This window comes from Psammomys obesus, unplaced genomic scaffold (assembly GCF_907164565.1).
Source record: "Psammomys obesus unplaced genomic scaffold, mPsaObe1.curated_primary_1811, whole genome shotgun sequence".
NCBI classification, from domain to species: domain Eukaryota; kingdom Metazoa; phylum Chordata; class Mammalia; order Rodentia; family Muridae; genus Psammomys; species Psammomys obesus.
Genome location: NW_026585698.1, coordinates 1,962,315 through 1,986,043, shown reverse-complemented (window position 1 = coordinate 1,986,043; position 23,729 = coordinate 1,962,315). Strand labels below are relative to the sequence as shown.

At 50.1% G+C, this 23,729-nt stretch overlaps 1 protein-coding gene across 1 annotated transcript in view; it reads left to right on the top strand.

The window, feature by feature from the left end:
• Positions 1 to 7,334: 7,334 nt before the first annotated feature.
• The window catches only part of Hk1 (hexokinase 1), a gene marked incomplete in the record, with an annotated part of 62,779 nt that continues 46,384 nt past the window's right edge, over positions 7,335 to 23,729 (top strand). The window contains 1 exon segment of the mRNA XM_055599003.1: positions 7,335 to 7,525. Coding sequence (XP_055454978.1) covers positions 7,463 to 7,525 — 63 coding nt within the window.

Below are 23,729 nucleotides of genomic sequence, written 5' to 3'. Positions count from 1 at the left end.
CTTCTTCTTCTTCTTCTTCTTCTTCTTCTTCTTCTTCTTCTTCTTCTATCTTCATCTTCATCTTCATCTTCATTTTCATCTTCTTGTTTTGTCTTTCAAGACAGAGTTTCTCTGTGTAGCCCTGGCTGTCCTGGACTTGCTCTGTAGACCAGGCTGGCTTTGAACTCAGATATGCCTGCCTCTGCCTCCTCAGTGCTGGGACTAGTTATGTGCCATCACTGTCCCATACAGCTGGTGTTCTTAAACTTTTCCAATTGTGACCCATTTTTGCCTAAAAATTTTTTATATGACCCTGAGTATATAGGTATATAATACAGTATACAAATCAAATACTTACTGATAAGTCATAATTTACTTTAGAATGAATCATATGTATACGTATACATACACATATATAATATATTATACATATATATGCATAATATATTATATATACATATATATATAATGTAGGGTTTCACTGTGTAGCCATTGTCTAAATTTTGCTATGTAGGCCAGGCTGGCCTCAAACTCACAGAAATCCTCCTGCCTCTGCCTCCTGAGTGTTGGAATTAAAGGCCTGTATTGCTACTACAGTTGGCTACAAATTTTAAATTAAGTTAATAGTTATGGTGTGGGGAGGGGGACGTCGGTGCGCATGTGTGCATGTGTGGAGGTCAGAGGACAACTTTGACAGCAGACTCTCTCCTTCCACAATGGGTTCCAAGAATGGAGCTCGGATTATCAGGCTTACATGGCAATGGCGCCATCTTGCCAGCTCTGCTGTGCACGCACTCTTGCCATCTATTAAAGATGGAAGTAGTTTGGCTGTTGATCAGATGGGTGTGTTTTTCCATAAAAAATTAAATCTGGGCTTTTATTTCATCCTGAAGGATAGACTGAATCTTTACAGTCTTTCTAGACTCAATTGCTGTTTAATTTCATAATCATTAATGCTGAGAAAACTGCTTCCCATAAATGCACAGTACAAAGATGGCCAAAGCATGTTTAGGGCCATTTCAGACCCTAATTCTGTCCTAATTCCAAACTAAAATCAACTCAACAATTTTTTAAATTGCTCATTAACAACTCAAATGGCAATTTATTATTTATTGATTTTTGAGACAGGGTTCACTGTGTAGCCCTGGCTGTCCTGGAACTCAATATGTAGACCAGGCTAGCCTTGAAGTCATGGAAATATGCCTGCCTCTGCCTCAGGGGGCTTGGGAGTAAAGGCATGTGCTGCCAGGCCCTGCTATCAAAAGGCAACTTTAAAATTTTTTATATAATTAATTTAATTTTATGTGCATTAGGATGAAGGTGTCAAATCCCTTGGAACTGGCATTACAGACAGTTGTAAGCTCCAATGTGGGGTTCTGGGCATTGAACCCAGGTCCTCTGGAAGAGCAGACAGTGCTCTAAACCCACTGAGCCATCTCTCCAGCCCCCAAAAGGCAACTTTTAAATCTATTTCTAACACAATGCAGTGTGAAGAGATCCTAATGTGACAAATGCTGACAAGACTTTAAACTCTTTGTTTTCTATAATTATCACATTGTTGCCAGAGGAACAAAACACCGCAGTTCATAACATACAAGATGCTGAGCACATGCTCTGCCACTGAGCCCCAAAGAAGTCAGAATGCCTGGCACATGCTAAGTTGTCCCTGGGTCTTACCTGTTATTACCATGAAGCCAATTGTATTGGTTTAAAAGTGACTTCTGGTTGAGCGTGGTGGCACGCACCTTTAATACCAGCATTTGGGAAGGAGACACAGGTGCATTTGTGAGTCAGAGGCTAACCTGGTCTACAGAGGGAGTTCCATGCCAGCCGAGGCTACATGGCGAGACCGTGCCTCAAAACAAAACAAACTCCCCCCCACCGCACACACACAAACAGAAAACAAACCAAAAAAGTGACTAATTTTTACTTCTCTGAGTTCAAATATTTGTTTTCTTTAGGAAATTAAACGATAAAAATTTCTTAGCAAAGTACCAAGTTAGTACTTAAATTGTATGTCAGATTCATTCTGAACTCTTCTCCCTGGCATGGCTCTTAGGCGTGGGTGTGGACTGTGAGTGTAAGCAGATCCCAGTATGTTTGGGCAGTAAATCAAAGGCAGGAAGGAGGGTGGAGGCAGACCTTTGCTGGCTCTGAAGGTGTGAGGACTGGGCCCAACTGTTCCTGACAGCGTGGTCAGCAGAGGACTAGGCAACACTGTTCCTGACAGTCAGGTGGTCAGCAGAGGACTGGGTAGCACTGTTCCTGACAGGGTGGTCAGGAGAAGTGCTTGAAATTGCTCTGGGCCAGTAAGATAAGGGCTTCCTGTGAGGAAGGCCTGGCTTCAGATAAAGAACAGGTATTTAAAAGATGTGCCTCAGGCTTTCATTTTAACCCTCACTCCTCCAGGCCTCCCTCAGCCTCTTTGAGACGGAGGCTGTGGAACCAGTTAGGGTAGAGCCAAGCCGGCAGGTAGGAGGAACCACTATGATACTGAGGTGCAGGTGTTTGGGGGAACACTATAGAGGTGAGCAGGTACAACATTCTCTCATGCCATTTCCTTCTTGCTTCCTCCCAACCCTGGCCCTAATTCCCCAAGGCCCATTCCTTATGAAAAGCTCCCTTTAGGATGCAGGCAGAGCTGTACGGGTGTCAGTCAGTGGAGCAGGTGGGTTGTAGGGGCTTGGGCTGGCTCCAGGTGCCTTCCTTGGGCTGAACAGGGTAGTGGCTATTCTCATGTCTAGCCCACCCCTTGCTATATAATTATCAACTTGTGTGGCTAGACCCTGGATGCCAGAAATGAGAGGTTTTACCGCGAAGTCTAATAATTGCTGGCTGGTATTTGGAAAACACTGGGCTAAACAAGACATTTAGGGTATTGTTTTAGCTTAGCGCTGAGAATGTAATTTTACCAGTCCAGCCACTACAGGTGGTGCCTTGAGGTGCGGGCAGCTTTTGGAGCAAAGCTAATTAGAGGTCCCAGGGAACTTTCACCCTTCGGTACTCTGCATCAGAAAGTCCCTACAGGCTGTAGGTGGTAGTAGGTGGTAGGCTACTAAAAAAGCACTACTTGGGGCTTCATTACAGAAGTCATCATGTCCGTTTGTCCCCATGGAAATCCGGGGTTTGGATGAGCAGTTCTCACTGGGCAAACCACCTACGTAACTCAGGGACACTCTGGTGCTGGGCGGCGTCTCCTTTTCTCCTCCTCTCTGGGAGACCTTCAGCTCTCCAGCTGTCTCTCACACACCTCATTGACTGATTAAGTGGGCATAATGATATTTGTCCTCATCACCTCTGCAGGCTGTTATCGGGAGAAATGAGGCACTACATGAGAAACTGCTCTGTAAACCAATGACATTATGTAAACACGATTATTGGCAGGAGTGCGCCCAGATGCCAGGGGTTCGACCTGTCTGTCCGGGCACACTGTGGAGCAACACCCAGTACTGTGGGCTGGATGGGAATGAATAGACGTATTAGCATCCAGCCTGGATTGTCCTCTGGGCAGGTGTGTTAGGCGGGACACCAGCCGGCAACATTTGGTCCTGCCCACGACTTGAACCAGGAGAGCCACAGTGAATGAACTGACAGTTCAGGGGACCTGAGGGAAAGATGAAGCTTGCTCAGGAGAAGAGGAGGCTTGAGAGTCTCTGGCTTGAGTTCCTCCTGTGGGTTCCAGGAGTAATCACGGCTGCTAAACTGGGGTTAAGACCTAGGTAGCGGGGCCGGGGGTGAAACTCCACTGGTACAGTGCTTGCCATCGCCCAGTAAGCACAGAGCCCTGGGCTTAATCCCAAGTATGTGTTATGTGTGGCGGTGTGTACCTGTGATCACAGCACTCAAGAGGTAGAGACCAGAGATCAAGATTTGAAGGTCATCCTTAGCTACACAAGAGAGCTTGGGCCAGCTTGGGCTACATAAGACATTATCAAAAAGAAAAGAATTTGGGGGTAGGATAGTAAAGGGGAAAAGGACACATAGTAATAAAAAGAGAATTAAGAACCATGCATTGGGGGTGGGCGCATGAGCAGTGATGGCTCATGCCTTTAATCCCAGCACCAGGGAGGCAAAGGCAGGAGGACCTCTGAGTTCTGTAGGCCAGCCTGGTCTACAGAGTGAGTTTCAGGACACCTAGGACTATACAGAGAAAGCCTGTTTTGAAAAAAGGAGGAAGAGGGGCTGGAGAGATGGCTCAGAGGTTAGGAGCACTGTCTACGCTTTCTGAGGTCCTGAGTTCAATTCCCAGCAACCACATGGTGGCTCACAACCATCTATAATGAGATCTGATGCCCTTTTCTGGGTTGCAGGCACTGTATATGTAATAAATAAATAAATCCTTTAAAAAAGAAAAAAGAAAAAAGGAGGAAGAGGAGGAGGAGAAGGAGGAAGCAGCAGCAGCATGCATGCATGAGGGCTGGGAAAGATGACTCAGAGGTAAAGGCACTGGCTACTCTTACAGAGGACTTGGGTTCCATTCCCAGCACCCACACGGTGGCTTACAAACATCTATAACTCCAGTTCCAGGGGATCTGACCTCCTTAAGCACCAGGCACATACATGGTATACTACATATATGTAAGCAAAAGATTTATATACAAAATAATCTAAAAAAAAAAAAAGAAAAAGAATAAAGCCAGGCACAGTGGTGCATACATTTCATCCTTGCACTTGGGAGACAGAGGTAGGCAGATTTCTCTTGAATTTAAGGCCAGCTTGGCCTACATAAAGAGTTCCAGGAGCCAGGTATGGTGGCCTTTAATTCCAGCACTCAGAAGGCAAAGACAGGCAGATCTCTGTGAGTCTGAGGCCAGCCTGGTTTACACGTGAGTCTAGGACATCCAGGACTACACAGAGAAACCCTGTCTTGAAACAACAAACAAACAAATAAACAAGCAAACAGTTCCAGGACAGCTGGGGCTACACAGTGAGATCCTGTCTCAAAAACAAACTAACAACAACAACAAAAAATCCAACAAGAAACACGCATGAGGTGATCTGTGGTTCAACTGAGAGGAGATGAAGCGCTGCCCTGGTGCTGGCTTCGGGGAAACTGCCTGATGGCAGCAGATAAGTCCAGGCCCCCAGGAGACAGTCAGTCATATCAGGGAGGCAGTCCCAGCCCAGCGTGGCTTATCTGGAGCCCAGGTTCCCTTTGGCAGTAGGGGTAGGATGGACAGAGTCCTGGCTGGCCATCAGAACTGGGTTTGAGTCCTGGCTCCAAATTCTACTGCAACCTGCCACTGGGCAAGATGGCCCACCAGTTGTGCATCGGGGTCCTTGTGTGTAGAGAAGAGCCCTGGTCTCCATTTGCATGGACTGTGAGCACTGTCCGAGTGTGCCCTCTGGAGGTGCTGGGGCCTGGGAGGCCAGGGTGAGTAGCTGATGTCAGGGGAGGTGGGTTAGGGAAGGAAGGCCGGTTGTGCCTTCCTTTGGTGAAGCTGGAACTTGGACAGGTGCAGGTGAGCAGGGAAGACTGGGTGAGCAAGGTGCTATGAGAAGGGACACAATAGAACGGACTTGTCGGGGTGAGGCCAGTGGGAAGAAGCCCTGCGTTGGCCAGGCGCGAGGGGAGATACATTGACAGAGCAGGGTCAGCTACCAGGGGCCAAACACATTTAAACTGGCTCCATCAGGTTGGAAGATGGCCCGGAAGGGACTGTGGGTAGGGGCGTGACATAATTAGGTTGCTTTTAAGTGGGATTAGTGTGGCCTGCAGCTCAGAATGGCTTGAATGGCGGGTAGCCAACAACCAGAAAGTCGGCTCAAATGTTCTTGTAATATTTCTGGCTAGCAAGGAGGAAGTCTGGGGCCAGGGAGGTGCTGGGAGCAGCAGTGGGTCTGACCTAGAGATGTGTGTCGGGAAATAATGTGAAGCCTTGGTGCCTGGCTGTGTGTATGCAGGCAGAGGTTCTATTAGGAAAAATAAGTCAAATATAATTGTTAGCGACCACCCTCCCTCCAGACCATCACAAAGAATCAAGATGTGGAAGAAAATTGTATATAATTTTGGACATTTGCAGCATGTCATACAGGTGACATGTCCCCAAACTTTAACTTAAGCCTCTTGAGCCCATTTATCCTGTTAGACACAGGTGTTTATGCTGTTTCACAAAAACCTCAGGGCGCTGCCATCAGGAGCAACAGCTCCATCTTATGGGTAAAGAAAGCGCCTCTGAGAGGTGACCCCGGAGCACATCTTCACCTGTCCTAAGGCAGGGTGGCTCCTCCTTTTCAGCGGGTGGTGGCTGTGAGGGCCTCGGAGTACTTGAAGGCACACTTGGGGGAAGGATGCATGCCAGGCCTAGCCAGGGGCTCCCGGCACCCAGGTGTGTGGGGTAGAAGTTGGACTCCCATAGACACCTCAGGGTGCCCTATGTTGCAGTCCTGGCCTCGGAAACAGGGCCTGCAAGAGCAGCTTAAGTAAGAGAAGCTGCATACAAACTGCGAGGTCATCAGCATTGAAAATAAGCAAACCCAGCTCCCTATTCCTGAGCAGCAGCTGTGTAGCCTCAGGTTCCTCACCTGTGAAATCAGAGTCACACTCCGGTATGTCTGAGTTCTCACGTCATACGGTACAAACACGATTTCCCCTCAATCTCCAACCTGAACAGTACCCCTAACCTCTTAGGGCCTGGATGCTCAAGACCCAGAGATGTCTGGGAGGATGAGGACAGGTTGGGGCCTATGGCCCAAACTCGACCCTGGCGGTGGGAGTAGGGCAAGAGCTTTTACGTGGAGCCAAAGGGGAGCGCGGTTCTGGGGGTTTGGGCTTATCAATGTGAAAACCTGCCAATTTGGGATGTAGGCCTGGTGGGCCACGGTAGGGAGCCGTGCATCATCTAGGTCCTGGATCCTCTAGGGCGGGCAGGCACAGGGACCCAGTGCAAGATCATCGAAGCAGCCTGGCTTCAGCTTCCGCTTGCTTTCCACGCCCACTTGTGTGCTTCCCCAGCAGTGGGGATGGCGGGGTTGGGGGTGGGGGTGCGGCGAGCCCTAATCCCCGAGGAAGGGGTGTGGCCCCGCTCACGTTCTCCAGGCTGGGGCAACACCCCGGGGTCTATCCTCTGGTCCCCTCCAGATGATGTTCCACACTCACTCGCTCAGGCGTGGCACTGTGCCACCACGCGTGACCCTGCGCTCCTTACGTGGGGGACGTGCAGGGAGCAGCCTTCTTTCCGGCGCGGGAGGGAGCGGCCGTCACTCTCCCGCTCTGGCTGGGAAGCCCCAGCCTAGAGCTGCAGAGGCGCTGTGCAGCCAATGGGGACTGAGGAAGTGGGCCGGCTGGCGGCTGTCACCCTCCCCGGGACGGGAGCTCGGAGGTCTGGAGCGCGCAGGCTGATGCCCCGCCCGGAGACTGAGGGGAGGAGCCAAGGGAGGAGGAGGAGGAGTCGCCGATCCACCACAGGAGGACCACTGCTCACCAGGGCTACCGAGGTGCCACTGGCCCCACACCTGCTTCCCCGCATCCCCGACCGCCAGCATGATCGCCGCGCAGCTCTTGGCCTATTACTTCACCGAGCTGAAGGATGACCAAGTCAAAAAGGTGAGCCCTGCGGGCGCCACCCTGGCCACAGCCTTGCATTCCCCGCATCCACTCGCCACCGCCTGCATCCTCCCCCGGCCTCTCCCAGGCAGCATCTGGTTGGACTACAGAGTGCGGGCGACAGGCCTTGTGCTGGGATTCACCAGGGCATTGTCGTCATGCGAGCATGCGTATGCTTTGAGGAGCTGGGCGGCTGGCTGAGGACCCCCTGTCCCCCACCCCGGCCCCCTTACTAAGGTTGGATTGCATACTGCAGTGTCCTTGAAAAGGACCATGGATGTCAGATGGATACCCACGCAGTGCCGGGCTGGGACCTGGCTGGGTGGGGACCAGCGGGCCTGTCTGTAGGGCCTGTTTGGAAAGGTCCATGCGCCGTGGGCGGGGAAGGTGTGATCACCGAGATACGCTGGGGAGGTGAGTGAGCAGCTGGTGGGAGTGCTGGCTCAAAGCCAGGCATCCCGTATTTGGGGTTCCCGTTTGGAGAACGTGATGCTGTCCTGAAACTGTCACTGGGCTCCCCCAGCTGTTGCAGCGGCTCCTTAATCTGAGGACGGGTTGACCCGCCTGGCTTTCCGGTGTGGGGAGGAGAGCAGAGGCCACCGGAAACTTTGCTCATAGGCCTCAGGTCTGGAACCGCATGTCTGAATGGAATTTTTTATTCCTCTAAAGATGTTATTTCCAGGCATTCCCAGCCCCGGAGCTCAAATAAGACACTTTAGTCACTGGAAGAGCTTGGAGGGGTTGGCGTGTGTTGCGTGTGACATGAGTGTTCTTGCACAGGAACGCTGGCTTCTAGGGGTGATGTATGCCTGGTGTAAAGTGCTTTCTGCTGGTGGGTCTTAAAGATGTATCTCACTTTTCTGCTACCTTAGACGGGATGTTTCCCCAAAACTAGCTTGAGAGAGTAGGGGAAACACTTTTTTATTAGTAGGTGATATTATCATCAACCCGACTCTGATATTCAGACAGGAATAATACCTACAAGCCACAGGCAGAGATGACTAGAGGCTGACCTTTCCCGCGTGAGCCTTTCTCATCTGGCACCCTAGGAAATAGTCTTACCGAGGATCGTGACCTCCTGAAGGACACACAGCTAGTTAGAGGTGGAGCCAGGGCGGGGCTCGACCTCCCTCCACCCAAGAACTTGCCAGGGACTCCTGGATGTCAGCTGAAGGGGAGGTGCTGCTCACGTCCTGGCTCACAGGAGAAGGGGAGTTAGGGATAGACTTGCAAACTGGTCACAAGCCGGGGTCGTCAAAGCTCAGGATGCACATCCAACCCCTCCCCCAGACCTGACCTCAGAGAGCTATGCATGAGCACCTGTAATTCCTGAGCTGCTTTCACGGTGGTGTACATTGCTGATGCGTATCCCAGGATGGAAAGGGAAGACAGAAGTCCTAGCAAGGCAGAGCGGGAATAGAATAAGCCTCCTGAATCTAGAGTTCTCAGCCCTCCTACTCGTGATACCCTCTGTGGCTCAGGCGTGCAGATCCAGGGGTGTAGGCCGGATGACCTTGTAAACTAAGCTTCCAGCATCACACCCACGGGCACCTGTGTGGCTGCCGGCTGCCGGGCTGCTCCATTATATGGTGCTGAGTGGCCTCCAGTAGCTGAGTTAGACTTCGGTTTGGACTGCAGCTAGTGGCCCGACTCACATTCTGTCACACTACCAGGCCCCTGGAGGTATTCTGACTCAAATGGTGCCTAACTAATGCCGTCCCCACTCGGAGAGGCCCCTCCCCCACCTCCTATCCCAGGGCCTTGCTGGAGGAAGGTCCTGAGGTGAAACTTGTTTCTGTAGGAGCTCATTAAGAACAAGAACTCCTGGGGTCCTGTGGGAACCTTTAATCCCTCATTTGGGAGGCCGAGGAGAGGCAGGCAGATCTCCATGTGCTAGTTCAAGGCCAACCTGGTCCACAGAGTAAGTTCTAGGAAGGCAGGACTACACAGAGAAACCCTGTCTCAAACAAACAAAACTTCTCACAATAAACACAAAAACACAACATAACACAACAAAACAAAAAATCACACCCCCCAAACGAAACAACAAACAAAGCATCAACAACAAACCCCCTGGAGCTCCCTCTCCCACCTCACTCAGACCTTCATGTACTTCTCAGGCTTCTTCTAGGGAATCAGCTCCACCTGTGTGGCCGGCTGCCGATTGTGGGTGTGGTCCACGGGAGGATCCCTGGGCGCATAGTGGTCACTGGCTTGGATGAGTCAATGCCCTCCACTGCTGAGAGTACCTCTAGGGCTCACTATTTTTGTTAGCTGCCTGCCCTTCCCAGCCCACTGCTGGTAGGAGAAAGGCTGGTCTCCAAATCTCCTGTGCGCTACCCTAAAGGGAACCCACTGGAGACTCTCCCAGTGTGGGCAGCCATGATGATTCAGCCCTCCAGCCTTAGGCAGCCTGTGGGGCTCTGAAGACAGGCTTGGTGCCCTCTGGTAATTTACAGGACGTTGCTCTCTGCTAAGAGGAAGGAAGTTGGATCTTGCTGGGGAAGGTTTTCAGGGTTGCCCAGAATACAAAAACACTCAAGAGAGGGCTTTATTTCCCTCCACTGCTTGGGAGGCATTGGTTATCCAGCCTTGAGACTATGTCCCGGCTGGGAATGGATGAAGCATCTGACTTCTCAGCTCACAGCTCTGGGCTCCAGGCTGCTTCAGCATAGTGTAGGTTAAAGTGTGCTATGAGAAGGGTGACCTGGTGGGAGAAGCATAAAGCACACATTTTCTTCCACTGGTCTGTTTTTAAGAGGAGGAACTGCGCATGTGTGCGTGTGACCACTTCCATTCATCAGAATGCCAGACATCCTCTAGTTCTGCAGGCTGGAGGCGGGGTCGGGTAGAGTGGGGGGTGATGGGTGTGGCTTTTAAGGTGGCCTTGCATTGCCCTGCCTCCTCCATTGTGTGTCCCAGTGAGGGGCCTGGAGGGCGGAGGATTTCGTAGTTTGCTGTTTAGACAGGCAAATGAAGGGCCTGAGAGATGCTCAGTGGTTGAGAGTGCCTGCTGTTCTCTCAGAGCTCCTGAGCTCAGTTCCCACAGCCTTATCAGGTGGCTCACAACCACCTGTAACTCCAGCTCCATAGGAGCCTACCTCTGGGCTCCTGGGGTAGAGCACACAGACATAATTTAGAAGAGACCATATGTGGCGTGTTTTCAGTCTCAGCGCTTGAGAGGCAGCAGTGGTAGGTAGAGGAAAAATAGTAATAATATAAAAAGAAAGGTGGAGCCAGGAGCATCAGAAAATGGCTTGTACAGAAGTAGGTGTCCTCCCTCGCCTTGCCAGAGCAGCAAGCAGCAAACCCAGTGGCCTTCTGGGTGGATCTCCATAGCTCTATCTGCACTGATAGGGAACAAGCAGGTATGATTTGTCCAGTGGCCTGGCCCGGGAAGGCCAGGTAGAGCAATTAAAAGGCCTTTTAATTGATAAGCAAATGGACTTCATTTCCTCAGAGGCTGGCTGTTACAGCTATGGAGGAAGGAAAAGAGGAGGAAGGCATTAATAATGGAGCTGACTGCTGTAACCCCAAGACGAGGCAGGATGAAACTGGAAGAGTGCTAGGTTGTTCCGTCACTTTGACAAAAGCACACCAGCACTCAAACCAATAATAATGTCAATACGTTGAATTTAGAAAAAAAGAAAATTATGAAAATTGTCTTGTACACATCTCAGCCTGGTGTTGCACGCCCAGCCAGGGAAGGCCTCATTGTCGAGTGCCTGACCCCTCTCCCATAGGTGCTGTAGGTTTCTCCCCTAGAGCGGTGAATGATGGTGGTCCCATCATTCATCGAGCATGAGGAGCAGCTGGGCCCAGGCGGTGCCTCCTCGTCTGACCACACAGTGAGGTGCTACCCCCCACACTCCTGCTGTCCTGGGGGTGGCAACCTCGAACCGTGGACAGCCTTCTCCTTGAAAGACACTGCGTGGCGGGATGGCCTGCACGTGTGCCCGTGTGTCTGTCTGTACCCAGGGTTTCCCGGCTGATGGAGTTAGTCTCTGGAGCCAGCTCCTCATTACCTGAAGAAGAACTGCAGCGGAGAGGCAGCCATTCCCTGTGCACAGCCTCTGTGCACAGGAATTAGCCAAACCACTGACTCTTGCCCCTTGACTCCAGGTCCAGGGCTGGGTAAGCCTAGGCCTATGTGTTAACCTGAGGAAGCGTGGACATTGGTCTGTCTGGGGAAGGAAGGATAGATGCCCACCACCTTCCAGCCTAATGAACCACACCAGTGGTGTCTGAGGACGGCATTTACTAAGCTATGTTCATCATATCTGATCTTAAGTAAAAGTGTTTTTTTGTTGTTGTTTGTTGGTTGGTTTTTTTGAGTCAGGGTTTCTCTGTGTAGCCCTGGCTGTCTTGGACTCGCTGGCCTGTAGACCAGCCTGGCCTTGAACTCACAGAGATCTGCCTGCCTCTGCCTCCTGAGTGCTGGGACTAAAGGCGTGTGCCACTACTGCCCAGCCAGTAAAAGCAGTTTTAAGCAGTAGATAAATTTTTATTTCTGGAAATGACATTGGCTTCTGATGAGTTGAAAAACAGCTTATTATACACTTTGAAAGGTGGAGTCTAGTGAACAGCAATCACTTTGTGGTTTGAGTTCTTTGTTTTAATGGTTTCTCGGCTCCGAGTGTCCTGAAATACCTTGTGTCATATGAGGTGTCACTTAACTATAACTGAGACTATGCCGTGAGTATTGCAAAGGTAAATGTACCATGTGTATATGCTGTATGTGCGTTCACTTGGTCTTTCAGAAACCCGGGAGAGGCCCGTGGCTTAGCAGTGGAGCCTCTCCCTGCCATGTTGCTAGATCCTCAGTTCAGTTCCTCATCACCGACAAATTGGTTAGCCAGGCCGCAGGAGAACAGGAGGCACCACATCTGTGCTTCTAAGCCAGCACATCTTTCAGGCAGTCCTGTGTGTTGCAAGAAGGGCTTTTAGTTCGGACTCAGAAACTGGGGCTGTTCCCCACACACCAGAGACAAGCCGCCGTTACCCACCTGACAGGCTGCAAGAAAATTCTGAATGGTATCCAGAAGGCTCTTGCTCTTCTTCTTTTAGGATAAAAACTCGTGGTTGTCTCTTTTAATGGCTTACCTTGGAACTGTATCTTAATTCCCTGTCCTTTTATATAAAAGTATAAATTAGTTCTACTAGGAAGTATTTGAGGCATATTAAAAATACTGAGGCTCACGTGACAACGTACTTGTACGAACCCTTCAACTTGACAAGTCAGACACAGTTGGATCCCATTCTTAACTTTTCTCTCGAGAGTCTATCTCCTGTCTGAATGTATTATTTATTTCCTTTTTTTTTATAAATTATTTTTATTTTATGTGTATGAGTGTTTTTGCCTGCATTGTGTACACTGTCTGTGTGCTTGGTGCCAGAGACAACCAGAAGATCCCTTGGCACTGGTGTTCCAGGTGTTATGAGCCACCATGAACATGCTGGGAACAGGACCTGAGCATGCTCTTAACCATGCATCCACCTCCAGCCCCTCTATTTTTCCTTCTATTTTACTGTGTGTATGAATGTTTTGTCTGCATGTGTGCACCACATTGATGCAGTGCCCGCAGGGGCCAGAAGAGGGAGTTAGAACCCCTAGGAGCTGGAGTTACACGCAGTTAGTTGTGAGCTACCATGGAGATGCCAAGACCAGAACCTGGGTCACTGGGCCATCTCTCTAGCCGCCCCCCTACCACCGTGTGTTTGTGAGTTTCTGTGTGTGTGTGTGTGTGTTTGTTAGGGTGCCCAAGGAGGCCAGAAGAAGAGGGTGTTAGGGGACCCCTGGAGCTGGAGTGATTGTGATTTGTCCAGTTTGGGTGCTGGGAACCAAATTCATGTTTTCTGGAGGAGAAGCAGTAAGTGCTCTTAATGGCTGAGCTGCCTCTCCAGCCCCACCTTCCTGAACTTGGTATTTGTCTTTTCTGTATGTGCTTTTACATTTGTACCGAATGCATCCATGTACGGCGTCGTGTGCTGAAATGCACTTGTGCCACCTGAATTCAAGCAGTACCTGGGGCTTTGCTTTGTACAGTTTTACGTGTTTATAAGTGGGGCTCTGCCGTATGTACATGACAAATTCTTTTCTCCAACCCCGCCCTCTGCTGTGAGGCAGTTTTTTCATGTTGCTCGGTGGGTTTGCTTCATTTCAACAGCTACGTGTTCATACAGTGTGTGCATCTCGTCTGCTCAGCCAGCCATTCTTTCGACAGGTGTTTGAGCTTCTAGTTTTTCAGATAATAGTGTCTGCATGAGCCTCTTTCAGCTCCTTAAGCTCCTGAGCAGGCTTCTGTAGACTCTAAGCTGGCGTGTGGCCTCTACCTTACCGTTTGCCAGATCTGCCGACTTGTTGGCCCTGATGGTCATGCCCTGTCTCACTCCCATCAGAGTGTGGGCATTCCCCGGTCATGCCAACCCTTGAAACTGTCAAACCTCTACTGATACTTTAGTGTTTTTTTTTTTTTTTTTTTTTTTTAATGTTACATTTAATTAATTAACTTCCTTGTGTTTGTGTGCCCCGGCTCAGGCTGTCAGGTTTGCACGGCAAGCACTTTTACCTACGGAACCTTCTCGAGGTCCTGGGTCCTTTATGTATTCATGGCTCAGCTCTAGAGCCTGTGGCAGAAATTAGCCTGTTTTCCTGATTTATCTTATCAAATGGCCTCAGCCAGTGAACCTGACCACTCTAGGTGTGAATTGTGCACGCCCCACCCCTCTCACCCCCAAGTCCCCCTCGCTCCTTGTTGGCTGAAACTAAGCTTTTTATAAGGGTCTGGGTGGCTGCGGCGCCCTCCATCTCTGTGGATCGGCCCACAGCAGAGTAGGCTTATCTTTCTCCTAACCATACCCAGCCCTATTCAGACACCACTTAAGCCAACAGCCTCTCTCTGGCTATCTTTCCGTAAAAGGAGAAGGTGGATGTGCCCTGCGCTTCAGGGAAAACTTACTGGTGAAGCTTGAGGCCCAGCCCTTTGCAAACAGTAACTGAGCCAGCCTGGCGCAGGCAGGAAATGTCAGCGCAGGCTAAGTTCAGTCCCCACTGACTCTAGGCTCCAGGCTCCGGAATCTAACACCAAGGGGACCTCCCTCTGGGATTGAGGTGGCAGGGGTCTGGTGGGGTGTGGGGGAGTCGTGCTGTGCCTGCTACATGCTGTCTTTTCCTTTGCTTGTTGTGTGTGTGTGTGTGTATGTATGCATGTTTGCATGCCTGCAGGTGCATGTGTTCATGGTATGTGTGTGTAGGCCAGAAGTTGTGTCATCCTCAGCTGTTCTCTTGTTCTCTGAGACAATCTCTCGCTGAACCTGGAGCTCACTAGTTTGGCTGGATTGGCTGGGGCCGCCTGTCTCTGCCCTTCACCTGCTCCCTCAGTATTGGAGTTACAGACATGTGCTGCTGTGCCCAACTTTTATGTGGGAGCCAGGGTTCAAACTCAGGTCCTCATGCTTGTTCCCCACGTCAGAGCCATCTCCCAGCCTTGATTTTTTTTTTTCTTTAAAGATATGAATTCTCTATGTAATTCTAGCTAGCCTGGAATTATGTAGTTCAGCTTGGCCTTGAACTCATGATCCTCGAGGCTCTACCTTCCAAGTGCTGGGATAATAGATTTGCACCACCTCTGTTGTCTTGGCTCCAGAGATGGCATCTGGTAGCATTTACTGGGGTTTTGATAACCCATTGCTCTGTCTTTTTGTCTGTCCATTTGTCAGTTGATTGGCACTTGGGATAGTTTACCTTTTGGCTGCCATTTGAATATCACAGTGAACATCATGCATGCTTCTGTGGATCTCTTGTCTACATATGCAGGGAAAGCATTTGTTGTGAGACCCTGGGGGGAGGGTCACCTCCATGTAGAAATAAGGAAACCTAGGAGCTCCCCCCCCCCCCCCCGTGCTGAAGCTCCTTGTTAAGGGAAAGAGTGTCACCAGCGACAGATTCCCCTGACTCAGAAACCCATGTCCTATCTCTGAATTACAACCCAATACTCTCATGTGGCGGCTTCAGGAAAACAAACCACAGGAAGGGAGGATGTGTGGGGAGAGGACTGACGGGCCACCTGATTGAAATAACGGAATGAGCTAATGGCAAGATGAAGGTATATATGACTAAGTGCAGCTTTATTGGAAGCATGGGGGAGGAGACGGGAAAGAGAGAAGAGGAGAGAGAGAGAGAGAGGAGACTGAGACAAATGTCTGGATTGTGTAGTGAAGAGCCTCTGGGAGAAGGGAGGCCCCAGCCCTGGGCAGAGGACAGGGTATGCCAGCCATGTGCTGCAGCAGGTAGGGACCTAGGGATGCCCGAAACCAAACACCACCCAGGTCCAACGCTCCCCAATACCAGCTCCACTGTCTACCTTGTGCTTGTGTGTGCTATGCTGTCACCACTCCCACTCCCCCCTCTGCCACCCATTGCTCAGAGATGAAGGGTGCCGTCCGCCTGGAAGGGAAACTGACCCCATAGTTTCATGCGATGCTGAGGATTTGTGAATGACCACCGTTGACCTTCCCCTGGTAGTGCAGTAAGCCTCCACCGCCGAGGCCACCAGTAGGTTGTCTTGAGCAGCTGGCCCCAGACCTCCTTTTCCTCACCGCCCCAGTGCCTCCCAGGACCCGGGCCACCACTATAATAAGGACACACTTCCGCTTGGCAAGGCTTTGTTCCGATTTCAAAATACTTGATTAAGCGAAGTGCTTGGCTTGGTTGAGTCCTTCCAGTGAGCTTAAAAGTAGGTGTTTCTTCCTGAATTTTACGTGAGATGTGGATGCGGTCCTAGAAGTAGACTCAATGTGATCTTGGTGGCCAGAAATCAGTCAGGCCAGTGTGGGGACAGAGGCGTCCTTGACACTATGGGAGGCTCGCTCGCTGTGAATACAGAACCAGGACTGTAGTCCAGGACTGTAGGCCCCCAGAGCCACTGATGGGGGACAGGGCAAGCTGTCCCAAAATATGGCCCAAAAGCACAAGGGACTTTTTTGACATTTTACTGAAGTGAGATGTAGCCTCACCATACAGAGGGACTGAGCAGACAAGTCTCTTAATTTGTCTTATTCCCCCTAATTCATTTATGTTGAGTTTTTCTGTGTAGCTTGGGTTGTGCACTGGGATTGCGGGCCTGTGCCATGGCACCCAGCTCAAAGATTCCCATGTGATGAGGAAGCCGAGTCTTTAGAAACAAATACACAGGCACATTAACCTTCCATAATTACATGGCTTTCAGCGTGGCCATTACATAGCTCCCAGTGCATGGGAAAACTGCAGGCTTCCCAGACAGAGAAATTGTCTCAGCTCCCAGGGCAACACAGGCAAACAGCAACAAACTCAGCTGCCTTCCCTTGTTCCTCACAACCCTTGCCGGGAGGACTCAAATAATACCCTGAGGTCAGGCCCAAGGTCACTAACAGTGACCTTGGCACCTATTAACAAGGGCTGGTGGGGAGAGTGGTCAAGATTATGCCCAGGAAAAAAACAAAACTGTCACATTGAACCAACAGAAAATACAGGCGGCTGCATGCCCTCTGGGGAAAGGCAGCGTCCCTGGAATGCGGTGGGGCAGGAACAGCAGGCTCAATCCTTACTTCCTGTGGCTAGCTGGGGAGGGAACCAGCCTCAGCCTCCCAGTCTCCAGCGTCCTAGGCTCCAAAGACAAAGGTGACACCTGCACTGTGGACGGTGTTCTCTCTCTCCGGCGGCTAGGCCAGAAATGGAAAGCCCTGAGTCAGCCCTTGGGATGGGGGCCCCACGAAAACTCATTCCCATCTCCATGCATAAAATAGCAGGAGTGACGAATGGCTGACACAGGGACGGGACACCCCAGAGTGTAGGCATTTCAGTTACACATCCTGGCTTTTATCTGAGCATTTGTCTAGGGAACCAGGACACTCGCTAGGGTCACGAGTACTCACTGGATTAGAGATCCAGGCAGATGTTGGCCAGGCTCTTGGCCTGGGGCCATGAACTCTAATTGCCTATACCACTGTCCTTCACCTGGCTGCTTAAAGTGCCCTCAGGGGTGTTCTGGAAGAGCCAGAATAACTCCAGGTATCTGTAGCATCTCTTAAGTTTTCCAAGCCAGTTCACAGTTGTTCTCCAGTTTGGTAGGTGGACAGGTAACAAGGCAGGAATCATTTACCTCATGTGACAGATAAGGAAACTGAGGCCCGGAGAGCTTGATGGCCATCAAACAGCACTGTTAGCCTTGGTTTGCATATCCAGTTCCAGGCTACCAATGGAGCTGCAGAGATGGCTCTGTGCGTAAGAGCAAGTGTTACTTTTCCAGAGGACGAGTGGGGGTGGGGGTGGGGTTTAGTTCACAACCATCTATAGTTAGTTCTAGGGCAGTGAGGCTCAGCCTGTGGGTCACGACCCCTTTGGGGGTCAAATGACCCTTTCACAGGGGTTGCAAATCAGATACCCTGCATATCGAATATTTACATTACGATTCTTAGTAGTAGTAAAAATTAGTTATGAAATAGCAGCGGAATAGTTTTGTGGTTGGGGGGTCACCACAACATGAGGAACTGTATAAAAGGGCCGCAGAGTTGGGAAGGTTGAGAACCACTGTCCTAGAGGTCTGTCACCTCCTGCCTTCTATGAACATGAGGTGCTTACATGGTACATGTAACAACCAGTCTAGTTGAACCATCGAGCCCCAGGTTCCCTGTGAGAATTTGTCTAAAAAAAGCAAAGGCTGACATGGTGGCATGTGCCTTTAATCCCCGGGAGGCGGAGGCAGGAGGCTCTCTGAGTTCAAGGCCAAGCCTGGTCTACAGTGTGAGTTCCAGGACATCCAGGGCCACATAGAGAGAAACTCCCTTGAAAAACAAGCACAGCAGAGATTTAAAAGGTAGAAAGATTGAGACCTAACATTAACTTCTGGCATATGTCTGTGTGTCATGTGAACATGAACAGGTACATACACACACAGAACCAAACCAAAACAACAACAAAAAGGGGAAGTCCTTTTCCTCTTGAGCTGCAGATAGAGTGTATGAGGAGTCTTTGGGGCTTAGTCCATGTTTACTGAGGCAGAAGGAATAGTCCTGATGAATAAGCATTGTGCTGGAAGGCTGTGTGTGTGTGAGCCTGGAGGAAGAGCTAAGATCTCTGTTTTGTAGTTTTGCTTTGGAGATACTTGAGGCCAGGTCTTTGAGGAACCTTCTACAGGGAATTCAGTTTCCAGACTCATGCCCTCATATTCCGGTCCCTTAGTGACTTGCAGATTGCTCGGTACCCTCTTCCAGGAATATAAGAATCTGATTAGCTTTAGGGCTTGGTGTTCTGCTGGGCCTCAGCCAATTAAGAGAGATATAAGAAGAGACAGAAGGGGTTAGAAATGTTGAGAACTTGCAGAGGGTTAGGTGATGGGACAGGAGCGCTGGGCCGTTTGGGGAAAGGAGACAGTAGGCCTTATCTAAACCAGCAAACCCTCGGAGATCTCCCTGGACTAGGCGTCGCCAGAGGCCTCCCGCCCAGCGGAGGAGCCACATCGTGGCACCAGCCTGAGGACTTGGGGACACTCAGAGGGTGGAAGACAAGGCACCTGTCCTCAGGCATCAGCAGTCCAGCGGAGGTGTGGAGCATGGATGCGTTCTTGTGACATCAGGAAAGACACACCATGTCCCGTCCACTGGGGCCAGCTGACTTCTCTATAGACGACACCTAAAGCTGGGGGGATGCTGAGGAGAGGGACGGCCGGCACGTGGGGCCGGGTGGATCATGGCACATCCTGTGCAAAAGGTAAGTCTGAAGGTGGCTTGGAGGAACAAGAAGCAGGGGTCACTTGGCACAGGCTCGCCTGCCTGAATTTTAGGACTCAGACAAGCAGTTCTCTGTGAGTTCAAGGCCAGCTTGGTCTATGTAGCAAGTTCCAGCCCAGCCAGAGCTCCATAGTGGGACCCTGTCTCACAAGAATAAAAGCCAGGACTCTCAGAGGCCAGTGGGTGGTGACTCTCCAGGAAGAAAGTCAATGGGCAGCATACTGTCAGGGCAGGAGAGTACCGGTTATGTCTGCTCTAGAGACTCTGAAGTTTGCCATTGCGCCTCCCCCACCCCCAGCAGCTAACTCCACCCCTAGGCTCAGAAACTGACTTCCACCGGTGGGGAAGATAGTTTCCTATGACCTCCATCTGCAGCAGTGAGGTGGGGCTGGCATCTGGGGCAGCCACGTGCAGGAGGAAGTGGGGTTACCGGCCTGGCCCTGAGACGGCACCAGCCACAGCAGAGGGTCTGCTGGGCCTGCGCCTTCCAGCTTTGCTATGGCTTGAGAACGGCCGGGAAGGGAACTGGGTCTCCCGGAACCAGCTGCGGTGGGCTTTCTGTAGGCTTTCTAAGCAGCCACACTGCTTAAGGGCTGGCTGGAGTTGTGGCGCTAGGGCCACCTGCATTTCTTCATCTCCGGGCCCCGGAAGTCCCCGTCCTGGCTCTTGAGATTAGCTGTGAATACTAACATCACAACACAACACAACACAACACAACACAACACAACACAACATAACATAACATAACATAACATGTTATGCTAACATAAGAACATAATAATGTCCTAAGTAACGACTTTATGTTACTTTAGGACATTATTAGATTTCTTTTTACAAAACTTTTTTTTTTAACTTATTTATTATGTACACAGTGTTCTGCCTGCGTGTATGCCTGAATGCCAGAAGAGGGCACCAAATCTCATAAATGGTTGTGAGCCACCATGTGGTTGCTGGGAATTGAACTCAGGACCTCTAGAAGAGCAGCCAGTGCTCTTAACCACTGAGCCATCTCCCCAGCTCCTCTTTTTTACTTTTTTTTTTTTTTTTTTTTTAAGTTTTTCGAGCAAGAAATTTGTTTTGTTTTTGTTTTCGAGACAGGGTCTCACCATCTCCGGCTGTCTCAGAACTCACTATGTAGACCAGGCTGCACACAGGGATCCTCCTGCCTCTGCCTTGTGAGTGCTGGGAGTAAAGGCGCGCAGCACACGGCTCTCAAGCATGAACTTCGCAGATGGCCTCGAGCTGCAATGTCAGAGGTTGGACCCACCTGGTTTAGAGGAGGAGTGTAGGGCCTGGGGTCGGGAAGCCTCTCCGCGCAGTCCCCCACCGTGGCCAGGTGAGGCGCCCTCTGACCTGTACCTGCTCCTGTTCACTGGAATTAACATGCTGCGTTCCTCAGACAGCGTGGTGTGCAGCAGCTTATGAAACGGCTTGCACACCTTTGTAGAAGAACGCCACAGAATATACCCATGGGGTAGAGAGTGGGAAGGACAGGAAGGCTGAGGGGCTACCAGGAACATGAAGCCAAGAGGAATGCGTGAGTTGGCACCATCCCGTCTTTGTCCTGTGTTCAGCCAGCCCTGACCCAGCTCCAGTGTGACTCAGGGAGGTTTTAGAGGCAATTCACAGAGAGAGGAAGGTGGGGTTAGGGAGCTGGTGTTACGATGTATATCCTGTTTTATTCATTTTTTTTTCTTTTTTGAATTTTTTTCACAATTTATTCATTTCTATTGAAGCCCCTTCCTCAACTCCTCCCAGTCCCACCCTCCCTCCCTCTTCCCCCTCTATCCTTTTCCCCTAGTCCACAAAATGTAAAAGCCAGTATCCGTATGTTTTTTTGCACAGGTGGGAAAGCAGGGATGTCTTGGGGTGGGAGAGAACTCACACTTTTTACTTTGGTGTACAAGAGTATATTTGACTAGTCTGAAAAATAAGTACATATTATTGTTTTGTTTTGCTTTTTTTTTTTTTTTTTCTGTCTGGTTGAGAGAGAGTCTTGTGTAGCTCAGGCTGGCCTTGAACTCACTGTAGCCAAGGATGACCTTGAACTTCTTATTTTCATACCTCAGCCTCCAGAGTGCTGGGATGACATGAGGTGCCCAGCACCTTGTCACTGCCTTTTTAATTAATTAATTAATTAAATTGATTAATTAATTGCATCCCAACCTGCCCCTCCTCCACTTCTCTTCTAAAGGGACAGGCCTCCCATGGCTATCAGCCAACCATGGCATATCAAGTTGCAGGCAGACCAGATGCCCCCTCTCCTAGTAAGGCTAAATGAGGTGACCCAGTAGGAGGAATGGGTCCCCAAGGCAGGGTCAGGGACAGCCCCTGCGCCCATTGTTAGGAGTCCCACAGGAAGACCAAGCTACACACTGTAACATATGTTCAGAGGGCCTACGCCAGTGTCTGTGAGCTCTCACGGGCCCAGGCTTGTTGATTCTGTGGGTTTTCTTTGTCCCCTCTGGCTCCTACAGTCCTGTTCTGCAGGATCCCCCGTTCGTTCCGCTTACTGTTTGCCTGTGGGTCTCTGCACCTGTTTCTGTCAGTTGCTGGGTGAAACCTCTCTGATGACAGTTGGGTTAGGCATCAATCCATGAGTATAGCAGAGTATCATTAGGCATCATTTCATTGACTTTTATTTTTAAGTCAGTCGTGCTTGGTTCTACCCTAGGTCTCTGGGCTAACCAGCCTCCGGGTCCTGCCTCCCCCCCAGGCAGTGTCAAGGGTGGGCTCCATCTCATGGCATGAGTCTCAGTTTGGACCAGTCTTTGGTTGGCCACTGTACCTGGGATGTCTGTTCTGTTTTGTCTGACTATGTCTCTTCATAGTCCTACCTTGAGCCCTCCTTGTTACGTAGCTTCTCTGGGTCTGTGGTTATCCTTTACTTCATGGCTAAAGTGAGTACACACCATATTTGGCTTTCTGGGTCTGGGTTACCTCACTCAGGATTATATTTTCTGGTTCCATTCATTTGCCTGCAAATTTTATTATTTCCTTTTTTTTGTTTTTGTTTTTAAGATTTAGTTTTATTTATTTTATTATTTTTATCTTTTATGTGCATTGGTGTTTTGCCTGCATTTATGTCTGTGTGAGGGTGTCAGATCTTGGCATTACACACAGTTGTGAGCTGCCATATGGGTGCTAGGAATTGAACCCAGGTCCTCTGGAAGAGCAGTCAGTGCTCTTAATCACTGAGCAATCTCTCCAGCCCAGATTTCCTTGTTTTCAATAGCTGAATAATACTCCATTGTGTACATGTACCACATTTTCTTTATCCATTCTTTGGTTGAGGTATATCTAGGTTGTTTCTGGCTATTATGAGTAAAGCTGCTGTGAACATAGCTGAGCAATTGTCCTTGTGATATTGGTGGAGCGCCCTTTGGTTGTATGCCCAGGAGTGGTATAGCCAGGTCTTGTAGATCAATTACCAGTTTTCAGAGAAACTGCCATATTGATTTCCAAATTGGCTGTGCAAGTTTGCTCCCAAGCAACAAAACTGCCAGTCATCTGGGGGATTTGGGCGGAGCCTCTCCCTTGCCCCATTTGGGTTTCTATTAGAGCTGGAAAGAAGCCTCAGATTGCTGGAGTACTTGCTGCTTTTGCAGAGCCCCAGCTCAGTTCCCAGCACCCACACGGTGGCTCCAAGGTCTGCAGTGACCCTATGTCGAAGTCCCCGCTGCACATACGTCGCTGACTTTAACCCTTTGCTCCCAGCTGCCCAGTTTTTCTCTATAACATGGCTTGCTTGGAAGTCTCAGTTTAGAGGCAGTCCTGAGCAGTTTCAGACGTCTGTTGCTTTGCCTCATTCTTAATTTTTTTTATTTTTTTAATCTCTGAGTCAGGGTCTCATGTGGCTCAGGCTGGCCTTGACCTCCCTATGTAGATGAGTGACCATGGACATTTTAGAATGGTGTATGCTGTGTGCATACGTTTGTGTGTGGCTGTGTGTACATATGTATACCTGTGTGGAGGCCAGAGGAGGACACGGGGCAGCTCCCTTCTTCACTCTCCACCATGTATGTGTACCGTGGTCATCTCACTCACTGAATTCAAGCTCCCTGCTTGGCTGGTTAGTCAGTTTTGGAGATCCACATGCCTTAGCCTCCCAACACTGGGGATCCCAGGAGCGTATAGCGTATGTATGAATCTTACATGAGTGCTGGGGATTTGAACTCAGGTCCTCTTGCTTTCACAGCAAGTTCCCTTATCCACTGAACTGTTTTCCCAGCCCCAACCCTGAACTTCTGTTCTCCTTGTCTCTAGCTCCCACGTGGTGAAATCGTAGGCTCATGCCTCCACACTTGTTTATGTGGTACAATGGGTGGCAGCCAGGGCTTCCTGCATGTTAGGCAACCACTCTAGCAACTGAGCTGGAGTCTCAGCCGAGAGTTGCTTATCTTTAGACAGCGTCTTACTAGGTAGACAGGCTGGCCTT